General features: G+C 53.5%; 1 protein-coding gene across 2 annotated transcripts in view; it reads left to right on the top strand.

Moving 5' to 3' along the window:
• LOC102929923 (shootin-1) overlaps nucleotides 1-14,012 on the top strand; it is a 44,487-nt gene extending 30,475 nt beyond the window's left edge. Inside the window, exons 12-17 of one of the 2 annotated variants that reach the window (XR_005225274.2) lie at nucleotides 3,220-3,269; nucleotides 6,684-6,796; nucleotides 7,399-7,458; nucleotides 10,161-10,319; nucleotides 11,456-11,627; nucleotides 13,038-14,012. Coding sequence is in view for 1 of the 2 variants with exons in the window: in XM_027826434.3 (XP_027682235.2) it covers nucleotides 3,220-3,269; nucleotides 6,684-6,796; nucleotides 7,399-7,458; nucleotides 10,161-10,332; nucleotides 11,456-11,613 (553 nt within the window). In the remaining variant the exon portion in view is untranslated. Of the gene's footprint in view, nucleotides 1-3,219; nucleotides 3,270-6,683; nucleotides 6,797-7,398; nucleotides 7,459-10,160; nucleotides 10,333-11,455; nucleotides 11,628-13,037 lie in introns of both variants that reach the window. The other variant, XM_027826434.3, reaches the window with a different exon arrangement.
• The last annotated feature ends 2,329 nt before the right edge of the window (nucleotides 14,013-16,341 follow it).

Genomic DNA, 16,341 nt, shown 5'->3' with positions numbered 1-16,341 from the left:
GGGGTTCTCCCTATTTCCCCGCTGGGAGGCCCCATGGTGACTCTCTCTGCATCGGGGGGAGCCTGTTCTTTTGGGACTCCTCCCTGCTACCCCCCGACCGACTGTTCACAAACTCGTCGGCCAGCTGCCCTGCGTGCTGGGGGTTCGCGAGCTTTTTGTCCACCAGCCACAGCCTCAGGTCGGAAGGGCACTGTTCATACAGTTGCTCCAGTACGATTAGGTCAAGCAGGTCCTCTTTAGCTTGGGACCCAGCTGACCACTTGCGGGCATATCCCTGCATCCGGTTTACCAGTTGTAGGTAGGTGACCTCAGGCGTTTTACGCTGACTCCGGAACCTTCTCCGGTACATCTCGGGGGTCAGCCCAAACTGACGGAGCAGGGCCTTTTTGAACAGTTCGTAGTCCCCGGCCTCCGCCCCTGTCATTTGGCTGTACACCTCCACGGCTTTGGGGTCCAGTAAGGGGGTGAGAAACTGGAGCCCGTCGGCAGGGACAACCCTGTGCATCTCACAGGCATTCTCAAAGGCCGTCAGGAAGCTATCTATGTCCTCCCCCTCCTTCCGCTGGGCCAGGAAGCACTTATCAAAGCTCCTTGCAGTCTTGGGTCCCCCCGCACTCACCGCAGCCGGGGCCCCACTGCTCCTCAGCCTGGCCAGCTCCAGCTCATGCTGTCTTTGTTTCTCCTTCTCCTGCTGCTCATGTTGACGTTGTTTCTCCTTCTCCTCCTGCTCATGTTGACACTCCCTCTCCTTCTCCTGACGCTCCCTCTCCTTCTCCTCCTGCTCACGTTGACGTTGTTTCTCCTCATGTTGACGTTGTTTTTCATGATCCTCCAGCTCCCTCATTTTCATCTCCCTCTCCCATTCCAGCCGCATCCGCTCCAGGGATGGGGAGCTCCGCCGGGAGGATCCCCTGCTGGCTGCTGGGGTCAGGGTGCCCTCGGTATTCGCTGGGCTTCCCCCAGCCCCTCCCCCAGGCCTAGGTAGGAAGGGTCTCGGGATGTCCTCGGCAGCAGTCTGACCCCTCCCAGCTCGGTCAGGCCCCAGGGCCCACGCTGCATCCGCCGGGCGGCTTCCCTCCGGGACAGGGATCGGGTCATCCAAGCGATCCCTCTCCTCCAACTGGGCAATCAGCTGTTCCTTGGTGGACCTCCCGATGCGCAGCCCCCTCTGCCTGCACAGCTCCACCAGGTCGCTCTTAAGGCGTTTAGCGTACATCTCCCTGCTGGCCACTCACAGGCCGGGCAGCTTCCCACGGTTTCCAGGAAAAACCCCTCGTGTGCCAGTCCTTCTTGAGGTCACCACCTCTTTGCCAGGGTCGAGCTGCAGACTCCTCCGCCCCTGGGACCGCTTGCTGCAATCCCCCGGGGGACCCTGTTACTGCAAAAGTCCTTCTCTCTGGTCACACACTCCCAGGGGTTAACCGCCCCCTGAAACCGTCTCTCTCTGAATCTTCAGCACACCTGGTCCCCGTCAATCCCCCTTCGTTTTACTGTTCCCCAGTCACTTATTGCAGGAAGCGCCATTCACGGGGTGCAGTAGATCCCACCGCTGCCAACAGTTGTCACGGAGTGTGGGGGAGTCCAGGCCCTGCACCCCTCTTCCTGGGATTCACTGAGACTCTCAGCCAGCCAGTAAAACAGAAGGTTTATTGGACAACAGGAACACAGTCCAAAACAGAGCTTGTGGGTACACCCAGGACCCCTCAGTCAAGTCCTTCTGGGGGAGCAGGGAGCTTAGACCCCAGCCCTGGGGTTCCCTGTGTTCCTCCACCCAGCCCCAAACTGAAAACTAAACCCACCCAGCAGGTTCCCTGCTGCAGCCTCCATCCACATTCCTGGGCAGAGGTGTTACCTCCCCCTCCCCCTCCTGGCTCAGGTAACAGGCTCTCAGGTCTCCCGTCCCCAGGGCACATTCCCAGGTCAACACTCCCCCCTCCCTGCTGCGTCACATCGTCACAGCCCGTGCCCATGGTTTCTGCAAACTAGCGGTTCTCAGCCTTTCAGGACCCGTAGGTAGCCCTCGACGGCCTTTCATGAGCCAGTCCACAGTGCAGAAGCCATCTGGGTTAGTAAATACTTCTTACCCATGGCATACAGCATGCATGTTCATGTAAAGTGCTAAATAAGTACCCCATGCATCCCATAGCAGCGGCTCCTGTCCTGCAGGGCTCGCTGGGCGTGACTCCCCCCTCCAGGCCTTGCGACCTCCGGGTGCTGCAGGTTTGGCCCAGCCGCCCTGCCGAGGACCAGCCAGGCCAAATTAGTGCGGTGGCATTGCAACCCGGCGCATGGGGTCACAGAGCCACTCGCTCCGGTTTGGCCCGGCCAGCCTGCATCATCATGGCGGAGGGGCGCCTGGGCCAAACCTGAGCCGTGCGGTGACCTCGTGCGCCGGGTTGCAGTGCCCAGAGCGGGCAGCAGAGCCCAGCCAGCCCATTGGAGCCACAGGAGCTGCCGCTGCAGGGTGAAGACAGGGCAGGCTCCGCAAACTCTCCTGGGGCCCCCAGGCAGGACCTGCCCTGGACCTCCCCTCTGCCCCCCTCCTTTGACGCATTCTGGCAACCCAATTTTGGGTCACGAGCCACGGGTTGAGAAACCTTGCTGTGAAGGCCTCGGGGAGGCGGGGGGAGCCAGGGGCGGGGGGGTGGGGGCATGAATCATGCAGCCTTTTCCCTTCGTGCTGCCTGGCTCAGTTGGTAGTCCAAGGGTAGAACGGACCACGAGTCTCCCCGCTGGTTGATCCAGGGACCCCAGACCCCTCGTACGTCAGCAAGGAGTAGTGGGGGAGCCTGCCCTGCTACAGATCGCTGTGGGGGGTCTTCCTCTGGGGCTGTAACCAGCATTAAATGCAATTTACATTAGCTCCCTGCCCTGTGTACTGCTCTTCCAGCCTCGGGTCCCACACCGCTTCCCTATACATTCATGCTCCTCACCCTGCCCGATTCTGTGCCTGCCAACAGGGGAGACATGGAGTTACTGGGTGGGAGGGCAAAGGGTGGAGTTCTGGTGGGGACATCAGCTGTCTGGGAGGTGGGGTGCAGAGATCTGGGGCAAGGGGAGCATTGTGGGGGCTCCAGGGAGCTGGGGGGGCATTGAGGGTGTGGCAGTCTGGGAGAGAATGTTGGGGTTGGGCTGGAGGCAGAGAGCAGAGAAGTGGGGCCAGGTGGGGCCCTGAGTGCTATCCGTGGCAATGCATTGATACTTCTCTCTCCTTTTCAGTCCCCTTTTGATGATCAAGCAAAGGAAGGGGATACGGCAACAGAAACCCAGTAAGCCAGCCCTGACAGCCGCCCGACTCCGACTCGAGAGGCATCCCTCACGGCACTAAAGCCGAATCCCCTGGCACTCCGGTGGCGTGGGGCCACGGCGCACTCGAGTGCTCTCCTCCCCCTGGGCGCTGACCTCTCCGCATTGAGGGGGAGGGGATGGGGTGGAGGCAGTGTATCATCCAGTCTGTCTCTCTGGGGGGCCATGGGACTCTTGGCTGAAACCAGCCTGCTGCTGCAGGGCTACGGCACGTTACTGGCTGGGCTGCGTTTCCGTGGTGCTTGGGTGCTGCAGTGAATGTATTGAACAGGGCCCAGATGGTCATAGCTGCTGAATGGGCAAGGTGGTCTAGTGGTTACAGTGCTAGCCTGAGACTCAAGTTTGAGTCCATCTGTGGCCTTGGCCACTTCACTGAGGCCCAGATCCTCCAAGGTATTTAGGCACCTCACTCTCATTGATTTTTAACCATTGGGCCTGAGTCTCTTTGTGCCTTAGTTTTCCTACCTGTAATATGGGTTTTGAGAATAAGTACGTTAAGATTGTGAGGTGCTCAGATACTTGGGGGAGGGGCAGATAAGTCCCAGAGGTAGATACAGATCCACGGGGGGATTAAACCAGTGTGGAAGGGATTCTTCAAGTTTCCCTGCTCAAGGGCAGAGGATGCTACCAGAATATGCAGCTATACAGGAGAGTGGCTGGCCTTGTGCTTGAAGCACACATCCAGGAGGTCTGCCACTGGCTCGCTGTGCGTCCTTGGACAAGTCTCTCCCACTCTCGGCTTCCCCGAGGTAAAAGAGGGTTGATGACACTTGCATCATTCTGGCGGAGGGTTGTGAGGCTGGTGTGTGTGGCGTGCTTGGAGATCCTCAGATGAGAGACATGCTAGAAGGACAAAGCGTTACACTGGAACTGCCAGAGTGGATCAGCTCTATGGCCCATCTCGCTCAGGATCCTGTCTCTGGGCCAGCATCAAATGCTTCAGAGGAAGGTGCAAAAACCCCACCGTACAGATGTGGGATAATCTGCTTGCCTTCCCCCCACACACACTAGGTCTCATCCTGGTCTCTAACAGAGATTGCCATAAGTCCTGAAATATAAGTGTAACCCTTCTGCCCATCAGAGCTGGCAGCAACAAGGGCCGGGTTCAATATCTAGGGGATCCATTCCAATAACAAAATGCAAACCGGCTCGAGCCCCCACCCAGTGACCTGGGACAAATATATACCACCCCCCTGGGCACCTCCAAGAGGCAATACTTCCCCTCTCGCAAGCACATAGTCTGAGTGTAGCAAAAAGCCTTTTAATAACAGAGAGAAACAATGTGGCATTATGTTGGGGAAACACCACCAACAGGATTCATAACACAACCCATGAGCAAAAAAAACCACCCCAAGCAAATTGGAGCATGCCCCTTTCCCTCGGGTTCTTGAGTCCCAGCACCCAAACGTCTCTTGAGTCCAGCAATCCACAAATCACCCAAAGTCCAAAAGGTCCAGCCCCAGAGTTCAAAAGTTCATCTGCATAGTGTTACTCCCCCAGTCTGGCTAAAATGTGCCTGTGGGGGGGGGAAAGGGGTAAGGGGCACCTTACGTGTCCTGAAGCTGACTGCCCCACAGGGCTCTGCTCTGCTGTCTCACGAACGGCTCTGCTCCACCACGACCGGCTCCGCTTTGCACAGCTCGCCGTCTCACGAACACGCCGCTGTCTCACGAACGGCTCCGCTCCACCACGACCGGCTCCGCGCTGCACAGCTCGCCGTCTCACGAACAGCTCTGCTCAGCTCGCCGTCTCACGAACACGCCGCTGTCTCACGAACGGCTCCGCTCCACCACGACCGGCTCTGCTCTGCTCAGCTCGCTGTCTCACGAACGGCTCCGCTCTGCACAGCTTGCCGTCTCACGAACACACCGCTGTCTCACGAACGGCTCCGCTCCACCACGACCGGCTCCGCTCTGCACAGCTCACCGTCTCACGAACAGCTCTGCTCAGCTCGCCGTCTCACGAACACACCGCTGTCTCACGGACGGCTCCGCTCCACCACGACCGGCTCTGCTCGGCACAGCTCGCTGTCTCACAAACAGCTCTGCTCAGCTCGCTGTCTCACGAACGGCTCCACTCTGCACAGCTCACCGTCTCACGAACAGCACCACTGCAGTCTAGATCTTCCGGCTCCCCACTACTTGACACAGTGCTCAGTGATTTCAGCTCATAGTAGTGGGGGCCTTAGTGCTGGTGCACCATAAGGCCAAAGTGAATGCAGCACAGTACCTGTAGCAAGACTCTTAATAGACCCAAAATTAGCTCTGACATTCCACAGTGGAGAGAGACAGAGGTGCAATTGGTGCTTCAGGCCCTCACAAAGGGGCCCACACCACCAGGTACTAATACCTGTCTCAAGTCTCTCTCCATTCACACAGTTTTGGAACCCATGACCCTTGCCTAGCGAGTGCTACTTAGTTGATGGTGAGTCCCTCCATCATAGCAAAAGGCCAAGTACAGTTCCAAGCACAGTTCCCCTAATCAGGGTAATAACAATTTATTCTTCCCGCCCCAATAACAGAGACACTGGGGATCCCACAGCAGCCGAAGTGACCATTTGGGCAGCTATGGCCTCAGTCTAGGCGGGGTGGGTGTGCCTATGCAAATGAGATCAGCCCCTGAAGTTTTTTTTTCACAACTTGCCACACCTCACCACCAGATGTCAGGGTGGAGCTCATCCTGACACTGCTTACATAAGGTTTAAGATCCCTTCCCAACTTTGTTATCCAAGGAACCGTCCAACCCCCTCTCTGAACTTTACTAAGTTCTTGACCTCAACGGCATCCTGTGGCAGTGAGTTCCACATGTTAATTACACACTGTGTGAACAAATATTTCCTTTGCTCCCAGTTTCATCCATTGTCCCTTTGGTTCCTGTGATGTCATGTGGCCAGTCCGTGCCTCTCCACAGGATCGCAGACCTAGTGGGGCTCTGAACCACCTCCATTGCTGTTGGACATAGAGGGAGATTTAAACACGGGCTCCATCTTATTTTTCTTGATCCTTCACTCTTCACACTCTTGGGATGCACTCCCCATAAACCTCCATAAAGTCACCTCGCCATCCACTGTCAGAACTCTCCTTTGCCATGATGCCTACAAAACACTGGACGATGGCCAGGGCCCAGGCCGCTGAAGTGCAGAGACCACTACCTGTCATGCTGACCAGTGCTGTCCCACGGTTTCCTTGTGCTCCCCATGTCTGTCTCCATTTGTCATCTCTTGTCTTATACTTAGTTTGTCAGCTGTTTGGGGCAGGGACCATCTTTTTGTTCCATGTTTGTACAGTGCCTAGCACACCGGGGGCCTGGGTCATGACTGGGGCTCCCAGGTACTGTGGAAATATGAATAATAAGCTTCATTCTTCCTATGCCTGCAGGCGAACCTGCTACCGATGACATAAAAGCTCAAGCAGTGGAGGAAATGATGGCCAGGATCAAGAGCGGGGTTGCCCTGAGACCAGCAAAGAAGGACAGGGCTGCATTGTCCCAGGTAAACGGTGGCACCGTAGGAAGGGAGGCTTTGGTCCCTGACATCCACCTGGGAGTGCAGACCCATTATCAATGGCGCTTGTAATAGCCAGCGTCATGGGGTGTAGAAAACCAATTTCATGGGCCTGGCTCCGGCAGGGGAGTCCAGGAGTGGGATATTGGGCCTTTTGCCGGGGTTCCAATCCAGCCGTGGGTTCGACGGGCAGTTGGCTGGCTTCAGGAAGGAAATAGGAGGATTGGACAGGGCCTTTCCTCTGTAGGGCCCCAGATCCAGCTGGCCCTGGGGAATGGGCTGTGGAGCCCTTCCCCTCTCGCACACCAGTCTGACTCTGGCATGGGGCAGATAGATGCCAAGGCTCTTTACCAGCTGATAAATGCCCATGTGACGTGAGTGGGTGGTTTCCCAGGGGAGGGGGTGTCCATGTCACTGAATGCCAGTCTACACCCAGCCCTTGTTGGCCGGCTTGTTTGGCAGCCTCAGGAGAGAGGCCAAGGACCCCAGGCCACTGGGATATGAGCACCGGGTATGTCTGTGCTGGGGTGTGGGGGTAAAGGTCTGAGGAGGGACAGCAGAATCCTCTCTCAAGGGATCTCCCCTCTCAGGATCGCTCAACAGCTGCCAGCAAACGCAAGAGCACCGTGATGGAGCTGCAAGGGATCCTGGTAAGCATTGCTGTGCAGAAAGGCACCGGTGCCTGGGAGAACCCTGTACATTTCCACCCAGGTGTGGTCCTGCTCACGACAGGTGCAGAAAGCTGAGCAAGGTGGGGCATACAGGGGAGTCCCCTGTCCTGCAGGAACGTGCCTTCATCAAGCTACTCCAGGACAGAGCCCTTCCATAGCTGAGTAGCAGGATGCGTATCACGCTTAAGCACCTCCTCCTTCACACCCCTTCCCTGCCCCGTTTTTCCTCTGGGCCCTTATAATGCGCTCGCTCTGTGCAGGGAGCCTGATCTTTAACTTGACTCACATGCCTTGACCCTCCTACCTCGGCTGCTCACCACAGGGCCTTGAAGCTGTGCTCCCAGCATGGGAAAGTTTCAAAATTTTGCAAATTGGGGAGGCTTTTTCTGTTGTAAACAAACTTTTTTTTTTTTTTTTGGCCCTTGGAAACTCTTGATGTGAGTTTCAATTCCCCTGCCCCCTGCTCTCCTTTTTAAAAAAAATTTAAATTAAAATTAAAACCTGCTCTCCGCTTTGGAAGGTTCCGCATTTCCCCTGTACAATGTCTGGCTGGATATTGAACAGCTCATGCTGGGAGGACCTGAAACATCCAGCTGTTGACTGCATGATCTCTGCCCTGTTCGCATGTTGGGAGGGGGGGAAAGAAAGCAAGCTTGACAATTTTGCCATCACTTCATTTTCCTGGGTTTGGAAAATCCACAGAATCAGGTTGACAGCAGCCCACTGGGTCTTGACCTTCACCTGGGCACCTGTACGACACTCTGAACCTGTCTCACTAGACATGTTGAGAGTGGTATGTGGGGGTGTTTTCTGGCTTGAATGCCTCTCACAGTTACAACGTGTGTCGCTTACCTCTCTTGCGGCTGGATAATAGCCTGCTACTGCTAAGTTGGTCTACACTACAGAGCAAGGTCGACATAAAGCAGCTTATGTCAATCTAACTACGTCCATGTCTATGCAGTGTCTACGCAGTGTCTACCCTTGGTCCCGCCGATGTAAGTGCCCCACTACACCGACACAGGGCTTGGCAACACTTGCAGATGTAGAGCGCAGCAGGGAAAACGCTGCCGTGTGTTTACACTGTCAGTGGCAAGCGCACTGGCATGGCCACATTAGCCGCTCTTGCAACGCCACTAAGAGCAGGGCATTGTGGTAGCTATCCCAGTGTGCAAGTGGCTGCAGCGTGCTTTTCAAATCGGGGGGAGTGGAGTGTGACAGGGGGTGTATTGTGTGTATGTGCGGGGACAGACAGTGTGTTTTGGGGGGCTGAGAGTGTCAGCATGCTGTCTTGTAAGTTCAGACAGCAGCAGACCCTCTCTCTCACACTCACAGCAGCAACATCCCACAGTGATGGTTGCTTTGTCCCGGAGCAGATAAGCAGCCAGCTGTCAGAACGGAGCTTTGAAAGGGCATATCCACATGCCTGCAGCAATTCCAAAACCATGAGAAGAGTGGCCACTTGACTTCAGGGGATTATGGGACGTTTCCGGAGGCCGATCACTGCACAGTAATGCAACACCTCGTCCACACTGACGCCCGGGCGTTTCAGCTGGGGTGCAGCAAGCATTATGCTTCTCGTGGAGGTGGATTACCAGAAGCGCTCCAGCTGCAGAGTCCAGGCACTCCACGTGCCTTGCCAGTGTGGACACGTTAGGAGTTAGGGCACCCAGGGTTGCTTTAATGCGCTCTAACTGGCAAGTGTAGCCAAGCCCATAGTAACTCCACCTCGAGGAGCAGTGTAGGGCTTATGCTGGTGTAGTTAGGGTGACGCAGTGTCTGTGTAGACTCTGCGTTACTTATATCACTATTAGCCGTCTTGACAATTTCATGGCTCCAAAATTGATAAGAAAGCCAGCTCTTGGCACCCCAGCTGGGCTGCTGCTGGGTCTCCTCTCCAAGCCAGGCTGCCACCTGGGCTCCCTGCTGGGAACCCTGCTGATCCCCAGGGTGCAGGCTCCCGCTGGCAACACAGCAGCTGACCAGACTCCGGGGGGCGGATTTCTCCACCGGAGGCGAGAAGCCCCAGGCGGCGGCTGGGCTCCTAGAGGGGATCTGCATGGAGCAGAGAGCCCTGGCACTCAGCCCCCCACACTGCCTCTCCTCAGTCGGTGGACGTGCTCCTGGTGAGGACACGCACCAACGCCAGAAGGAGGGTAATGTGGACATTGGCCACCAGAGTAATTAGGCTGTATATTGACCTAGGTCAACTTAAGATTGTAGTGTAGACATGACCCCCAGTGGAGCTTCTCCATCAGCTCAAGGGGTTGAGGTCTGAGCAGGGGACATTTTTTTGGACAAATAGTTAATTCGAAGAAAAATGTAGCTTCAGGTGACTGGAAGCTATTCACAAATTTGACATAAATGGTTTCAGCCATTCCCAAAACAGCCAGAGAAGGAGGAGGCAGTCATGCAGCCCCCCCACACACATGTAGACACAACCTTTAACTTAGTGGTTAGAAAACTCACCTAGGATGTGGGGCACGACACAGGTTCAAGTCCCCTCTCTGCCACAAACCTGAAACAGGCATTTCTGATTTGCCCCTTTAGGCAACTGGGGGCTCAGCCCCAGAGCATCTCTGAGAGTAAGCTGAGAGGCCTGTGCACGCAGCCACTGCGTGGGTGGGAACTGTGCTTCTCACTTTCTGAGCCGTCCACTGACATGCGCCGGTTCCTCTTGTCAGGGCACAATGAAAAGGCCGGTCAGAAAACAGAGCTGGCGTAAACACAGCCGAAAGATCAACGATGACCAGCTGCAGTCCATCCTGCAGAGACGGCGCAAGATGGTGGACTCCTCCACTCCCGCCCAGCTCTTGCCGCTGCGGGCGGAGCTCAGAAAAGAGGTGCAGAATCAAGGTGCAGTGACTCCTCCTCGGGTCTCTCCGATCCTATTCAGGAAGCCGTCCTGCCGCAATACCAGGTCCCGGCATGCTTTCACGGCCAGAGCAGCCTTCTGCTTAGTGGAGCACTGCATGCTGGCAGCCAGGGTTGGGGCAGGCCACACCTTGCTGTTTTGAGAGGTAGTTGACAGAAGCCACATTGTAGGGCTCTATGGGTAATGTCTACACAGCAATTAAACACCCGCAGCCAGCCCATGTCAGCTGGCTCAAGCTAAGGGGCTCTTTAATTGTGGTGTAGACATTTTGGCTCAGGCTGGAGCCCAGGCTCTGGGACCCCTCAAGGGGCTTCCCAGAGCTCAAATGTCTACACAGCATTTGTACAGCTTCACAGCCTGAATCCCCAGGAGCCTGAGTCAGCTGACCCAGGCCAGCTGCAGGTGTTTAAATGCTGTGTAGATCTACCCTATGGGCCATTCCCTTTGAGCTAGCCCAGCTTCAAAATCCCTGAAAAGCTTTGTGTTTTATAGAAGACTCTATTGGTTGCAGAAACAGTAGTACACTGAGCATAGAGCTGGGAGACAGGACTCCTGGGTTCTATTTGCAGCTCTGCCACTGACATGCTGGGCAGTCCTGGGCATGTCACTTTGCATCTCTTTGTCCATCCATAAAATGGGATGATACTGACCAACCTTTATATAGTGCTTGGAGATCTACTGATGCAGAATATTCTCATCAGTTCATTATTTGTTAGGTTTGCTTAACACTGTAAGTTTCAGATGAAGGATGAGTCAAATCCTATTTCTGTGGTCAGTCTGTCATAACAGGGATGATTCAGCAGAACAAATCAGGCCAAGATATTGATATTTGAGTGGCTGTTGATTTTAGCCACTGTTGCGGGGGCAGGTTTGACAGCTGTGGAATCTCAGAATGCATAAGTGCTGGAACTAGGAGTGCAGGGGGGTGCTGCAGCAGCCTCGGGCTTGAAGTGGTTCCCATTATATACAGGGTTTACAGTTTTGGTTCAATGGCTCTCAGAACCCTGACTATACAACGTGTTCCAGCACCCCAGTCAGAATAGCAGCATTCTGTGAATCACAGGCTTGTCACACAACGTCTATGTGGCTTTCTTATTTTCTAAGGTGACAGTGAAACTTGCAAAGCTGTGTCCAGCCCATGCCCAGAGGAGAATGCAGCTGTTGTCCAGTTAAGAGCAAGATCAGTGCACCTTCAGAAAAGCAGGCGAATGGCTCTCCTGAATGAAGCAGAGGACAAGCCGGCACAGAGCGAGACTACCTGAAAACCAGCCATCCTGTAAGAAACATCCATGACAACCCACCTCATTGGGGCATTAGGAAGGGTTGGATCTGGGACCTTCAGTGCCAAAGCACAGGCATCTCCCACTTGAGCTAAAGGAGTAACTCCACTAGCAGGCAGCAGTAGTAGGCAATTATCCTCCAGGTAGACCAGCCACTCAGGGTGGGAGATGCCAGAGATGCTGCACAAGTTTGTTACAATGGTCATTGTCTGTGCATTTCGTTCTGGTTTGTTTCAGTATTTTCCCCGGAGGTTAGCATGTGCCTGTTACACCAAACCATGACTGTGTCTGTGTGGGGGAAGGGCAGCTGGCCTCGATAATGGGGCTGCAAAGCACTGGGGAATCCAAAGACAGGGAGGCCAGCTAGGGCTGTCTGCAGCACCCCAGGCTCCAGGAGCATGGCAGAGCTCTGCCCCCAAATGCTTCCAGTCTAACCATCGGCTCCCATGGAATTCAGTGAGAGCTTTGCCACGGACTCCAGTGGGCGCAGATCACAGGCTGTGGATACAATCCAGAAAGGGCTAAGCCCCCACAACCTCATGATAGGTGCTGGGAGATGCTGGTGCTCCTGAATTTGGCCATTTATTGGCTATGACACCAAAAAGGATGACATCATACAAAGGGTAGAAGGAGGGGTCATGAGAGGACAAGGGTTGGTTGCTCCATCAGAAGATTGTGAGTCAAGATTGATGTTGTGGTCACCCCTCTTTGGTTGTGTGGGGACAGGCTGCCACCCCGGGTCCTGACCCTCTGCCCGCCGAAGGCAATGCCAGTGCTCTCCTGGGCTTCAATGGGCCAGGATCAGGCCCCAGGACTTTTCTTTGGCTCTGTATCAGCCCTGAGTGTTGACTAGCACACACTGCAGAGTGACAGCCTGCTATCGCTCAGCCTTGCCTTTCCCCTACCGTTACAGACTAGAGGGAAGCTGTAGGCTGCCGTCTGGGACTGCATGGGTATCCCTGCCACAGACTGCTGCTGGTGTCCGCAGGGGGTGGAATCCCGGCCCTAGCGAAGTCAGTGGGAATTGTGCCACTGAGGCCAGAGTTTCATCCAGGGGATTTAGTTGGGACTTACATTTGTGGGAGTTTGGTGAAGTTACTGTGAATAAGCTACATCTCTGAAAGGGAGGGTGGGTGTGTGGGTAAGGCTCTAGCGTGGGACTCTGGAGTGCTAGGCTCTGGCACTGAGTGCGTGGGTCTCTCTGTGCCTCAATTTCCCATCCATAAAATGGGGATAAAAGTCCTTCCTTTGCCTGTAATTGCAAGGTTTTTGGGGCAGGGTCTGTTTCTTATGACATGTTGGTACAGTACAGGGGGGGGGTCCCAATCTCAGCCACCAGGCACGACCACATTGCAACTAGACTATCATGGTTTTGTTCTAACGTTCTAAACCTGCATCTCTTTCAGGCTGCACCACAATACACTGCATGGCCGCCTGGTCTCGCACCCTGCCAATGCTCCTTGCAGTACCTGCCCCACCCGCGTATCTTTCAGTCACGCAAACGTTCAGAGCATGAGCTCGGCCTGAGGATGCGGTTCTCGAATTGGGCTTGTTAGCGCAAAGTGCAGCCAGATGCACAGCCTGCTTGCTTGCGCATACTAGCTTGCTCCACTTGCCTTGGTGGTTGCTGGGAGGTGTGGTCAGGAATCTTAACACTGACAAGCTTCATATTGTGGTCCTAGAGTAGATTTGTCATTGGCCAGTGGAACGTGGTTTGTACGGCTCATCCATCCCTGTGGATCAGATTATCCCATTAGCTAGCTCCTCTTTCAACGGCCAAACATAATTTCACACTCTTCCTGAGGACTGATGGGCTGCAGCTTATGGGAGCATCCGTTCGAGTCCATTCTTTTCTAACTGAGCTGCTGTGACAATAACAGATCCATCAATAACAACATTCAGCCCTGGCAAGGTGTCCTGTCTTTATCCTCCCCACTGGCAAGATGGCAATTTGTTTTTCTTTCTATGCAGAAGGTTAATGTGGGAAGCAAATTGTTTTGATGCATCCACACACAGAGATTGTGCCAAAATATCATGTGGTTCACAATAAAACCTTGGTAACAGGCACCTTCAAAATTGGAGAAGCTCAGATCTGGAGCCATGCATTGGCGCTCTGGCACATCTCTAGATCTAATGATCAGAAGTGGAGTTGGGAGCTCCAGATCAGTCCTTTAGAAGAGAATTTCACTGGGGACCTTAGCAGGACATCTATCTGTCATGCTCAAATCAGCCCTAAGTTGCAGTGTAAGTGCCTGGATGGTGGATTTGATGAATGGGCATTTACTTGTTTAGCTGCTGAGCTGAGCATCTTGGGGGATCTGAGTGTCCTTCTAAGAAGCCCCACATTTGAAATTTGAGCTCTGTACCTTTTAACTAGACAACCTGTTAGAGAAAAGGGCTAAAGAGACAGAAATTGAATTTGGATGTACTAAGCTCAGATCACACGGCACTTCACATGTTGAGGAGCTTGTCAAGCTGCCTAGAGTGGCTCGCGAGTGTGAGTACCCACCGCAGGGCACAAACCCCAAGCTGGCTCAGAGTTCTGTGTTCATATTTCACCAACCAAGTATCCAGTCTGAACTCCTCAAGGACTATGACAGCCTTAACATAGTCACAGACAGTCTCCTTGGGCACGCCGGTCTATCTTGCCACCCGGGCAAGCTTACCTTTGTGATAGATGATCCCTTACACCAAAAATCACAATGATATTCAGATTACTCCCAGTCCAAAAGGACCAGTCACTTACCCCAGATCAACTGCACCTCAGATCCTATGCCAAAGACAGTGCTTGTAGCCAATCCTATAATTAATTAAAAAATTTTTAACTAAGAAATGAGAGTTATTTACAAGGCTAAAGCAGATAAACATACACACACAAACGTGTTACAATCTTAGACTCCAAAAGGTAATAGAAGCAGCTGTAATATTCAAGCTCTATATGTCCTTTAGGGCTATCCTAGGCCAAACAGTTGGGGATCCCTCGCTTATGCTTAGAAATATTCACCCGTCAGAGTTCAAGCAGCATAGAGATACAGTTCTTTCTTGTCCAGGATTTTTATTCTCTTCCCGCAGAGTTCAAGGTGATGGGAAGTGCTTGTGCACGTCTCTTCCTCATGGGTGTTGAGGGAGCAATCAATGGAGTCTTTTGTCCACTGATGTTCCGCAATGGCTTGTCTGGTATCCCTGGGTCTTCTTTCGTTGTGGTAAACCAGTATTTCACCCTTGGTAATGCCTCTGTACTGACTGGGGGGGGGTAACAGTTTTAGAGCAAACACATTTATAGTTACAGAGCAAACACTTATGTATTGCCTTACAACATGGGGTACAGCTGTTATAAGTCAGATTAATACACGCAGCATCCTACAAGCATTTCATAAATTCTAAACACATTTTTTTTATAAATCTAAAACCTATTTTAACAATACTAACCCATAGCTGAGTCAGACTGGCTTCAAGCTGTGCATTTGTCAGTGTTCAGTGAGGCCTAGGGGCCTTGGCATGAGCTGGCAGCTGGTCTGCCAGCATCACAGAGATCTCTTGTTAGACCATGAATAAAAAGGTACATTGCGAGACATCCCTAAAGTTTCGGGGGTGGTCCCACTGCGTCCTAAACCGTCATGGGCTGGAAGTCATCCCGGAGTCCTATTTCACCTGGGTCACTTCCTCCTCCTTGCCTCCCATCTCACTTTCCTACAGCCTATAAAACAATGCAGACAAGAAACTGTCTTCTCCCACTGCTCTGCTCAAGTTAAGCTCTGCTCTGGGTCCCTTTCCTGGCTTCCCCATCAAGTTCACACCCCTCAGCCTCACACTCAGGAGTTGTCCCGTGTCTGCTCCTGTCTCGGTTCTTGCTTCTCATGCCTCCCTTCTGAAATGTTTGGCTCTTGTCTTTGCCCCCTTTCCATGCTCCCTGTACCTCCCTCCCTCTCATCATTCAAACACACCCATCACCCCAGCCCCTGAAAACACACTTCTTCTGTGAGGGCTTTGAGCCTTCATACCCCCTAATACTGCAAGCAGGTGTATCCACCAGAAGGTAGGCAATAACCGTCTCTGCTGAATCGGGAATGGGAGGATCTCATTTTTGGCCATGAAAGACCCCTCAGGGTGTTAAGGAATGGCATAACTTGATTCAGCTGTCCAAGGACAGGCACTAGGCATACATTGACCTGAATGAGTTTGTGATAGCACCTGAACATCAAAGCAATTAATGAGCAGGGTCACATCAACACAGAAAAAAATGACTAAGCCCCATAAATTGTATAGGTCTTGGGAGCATTTCAGGCCATTGACGTTTTCCACCAGTGCATGCCATGTTGAAACAATTCTGAGGGCTGCTTGGCCAGAGAACCTCACGGCACATCTCAGTGGGAGGGTATTTAAATTTGAAACAAATTAATATTGAGGCCTAGCAACTCAGGAACCTTCACTATCACCTCTAACAAACCAAAGTGGAGCGGATCCAACAGCTGTGGGAATGCCTTCTCCCTAGGGCCCCATTTGTGAAAGGCTGGAGCCTTGCGCAGGCTTCTGCTTCTTGTAAGCTAGGGGTAGGAAGAGAATGGCCGATGTGTGCCTCTGGTAAGATTTGCCTGCTCTGGGTATTGCAAGATGTTGGACGCTCGGCATGCAAGATGCAAGGTTATTAAATTGAGTACAGCTCTCTCGTGACAGGCAGCGGGGTGTGTTGGGGTTAGACAGGGGAGGCAG

The sequence above is a fragment of the Chelonia mydas genome, chromosome 4 (genome assembly GCF_015237465.2).
Source record: "Chelonia mydas isolate rCheMyd1 chromosome 4, rCheMyd1.pri.v2, whole genome shotgun sequence".
Lineage (NCBI taxonomy): Eukaryota > Metazoa > Chordata > Testudines > Cheloniidae > Chelonia > Chelonia mydas.
This window is presented reverse-complemented; position numbering and strand designations above follow the sequence as displayed.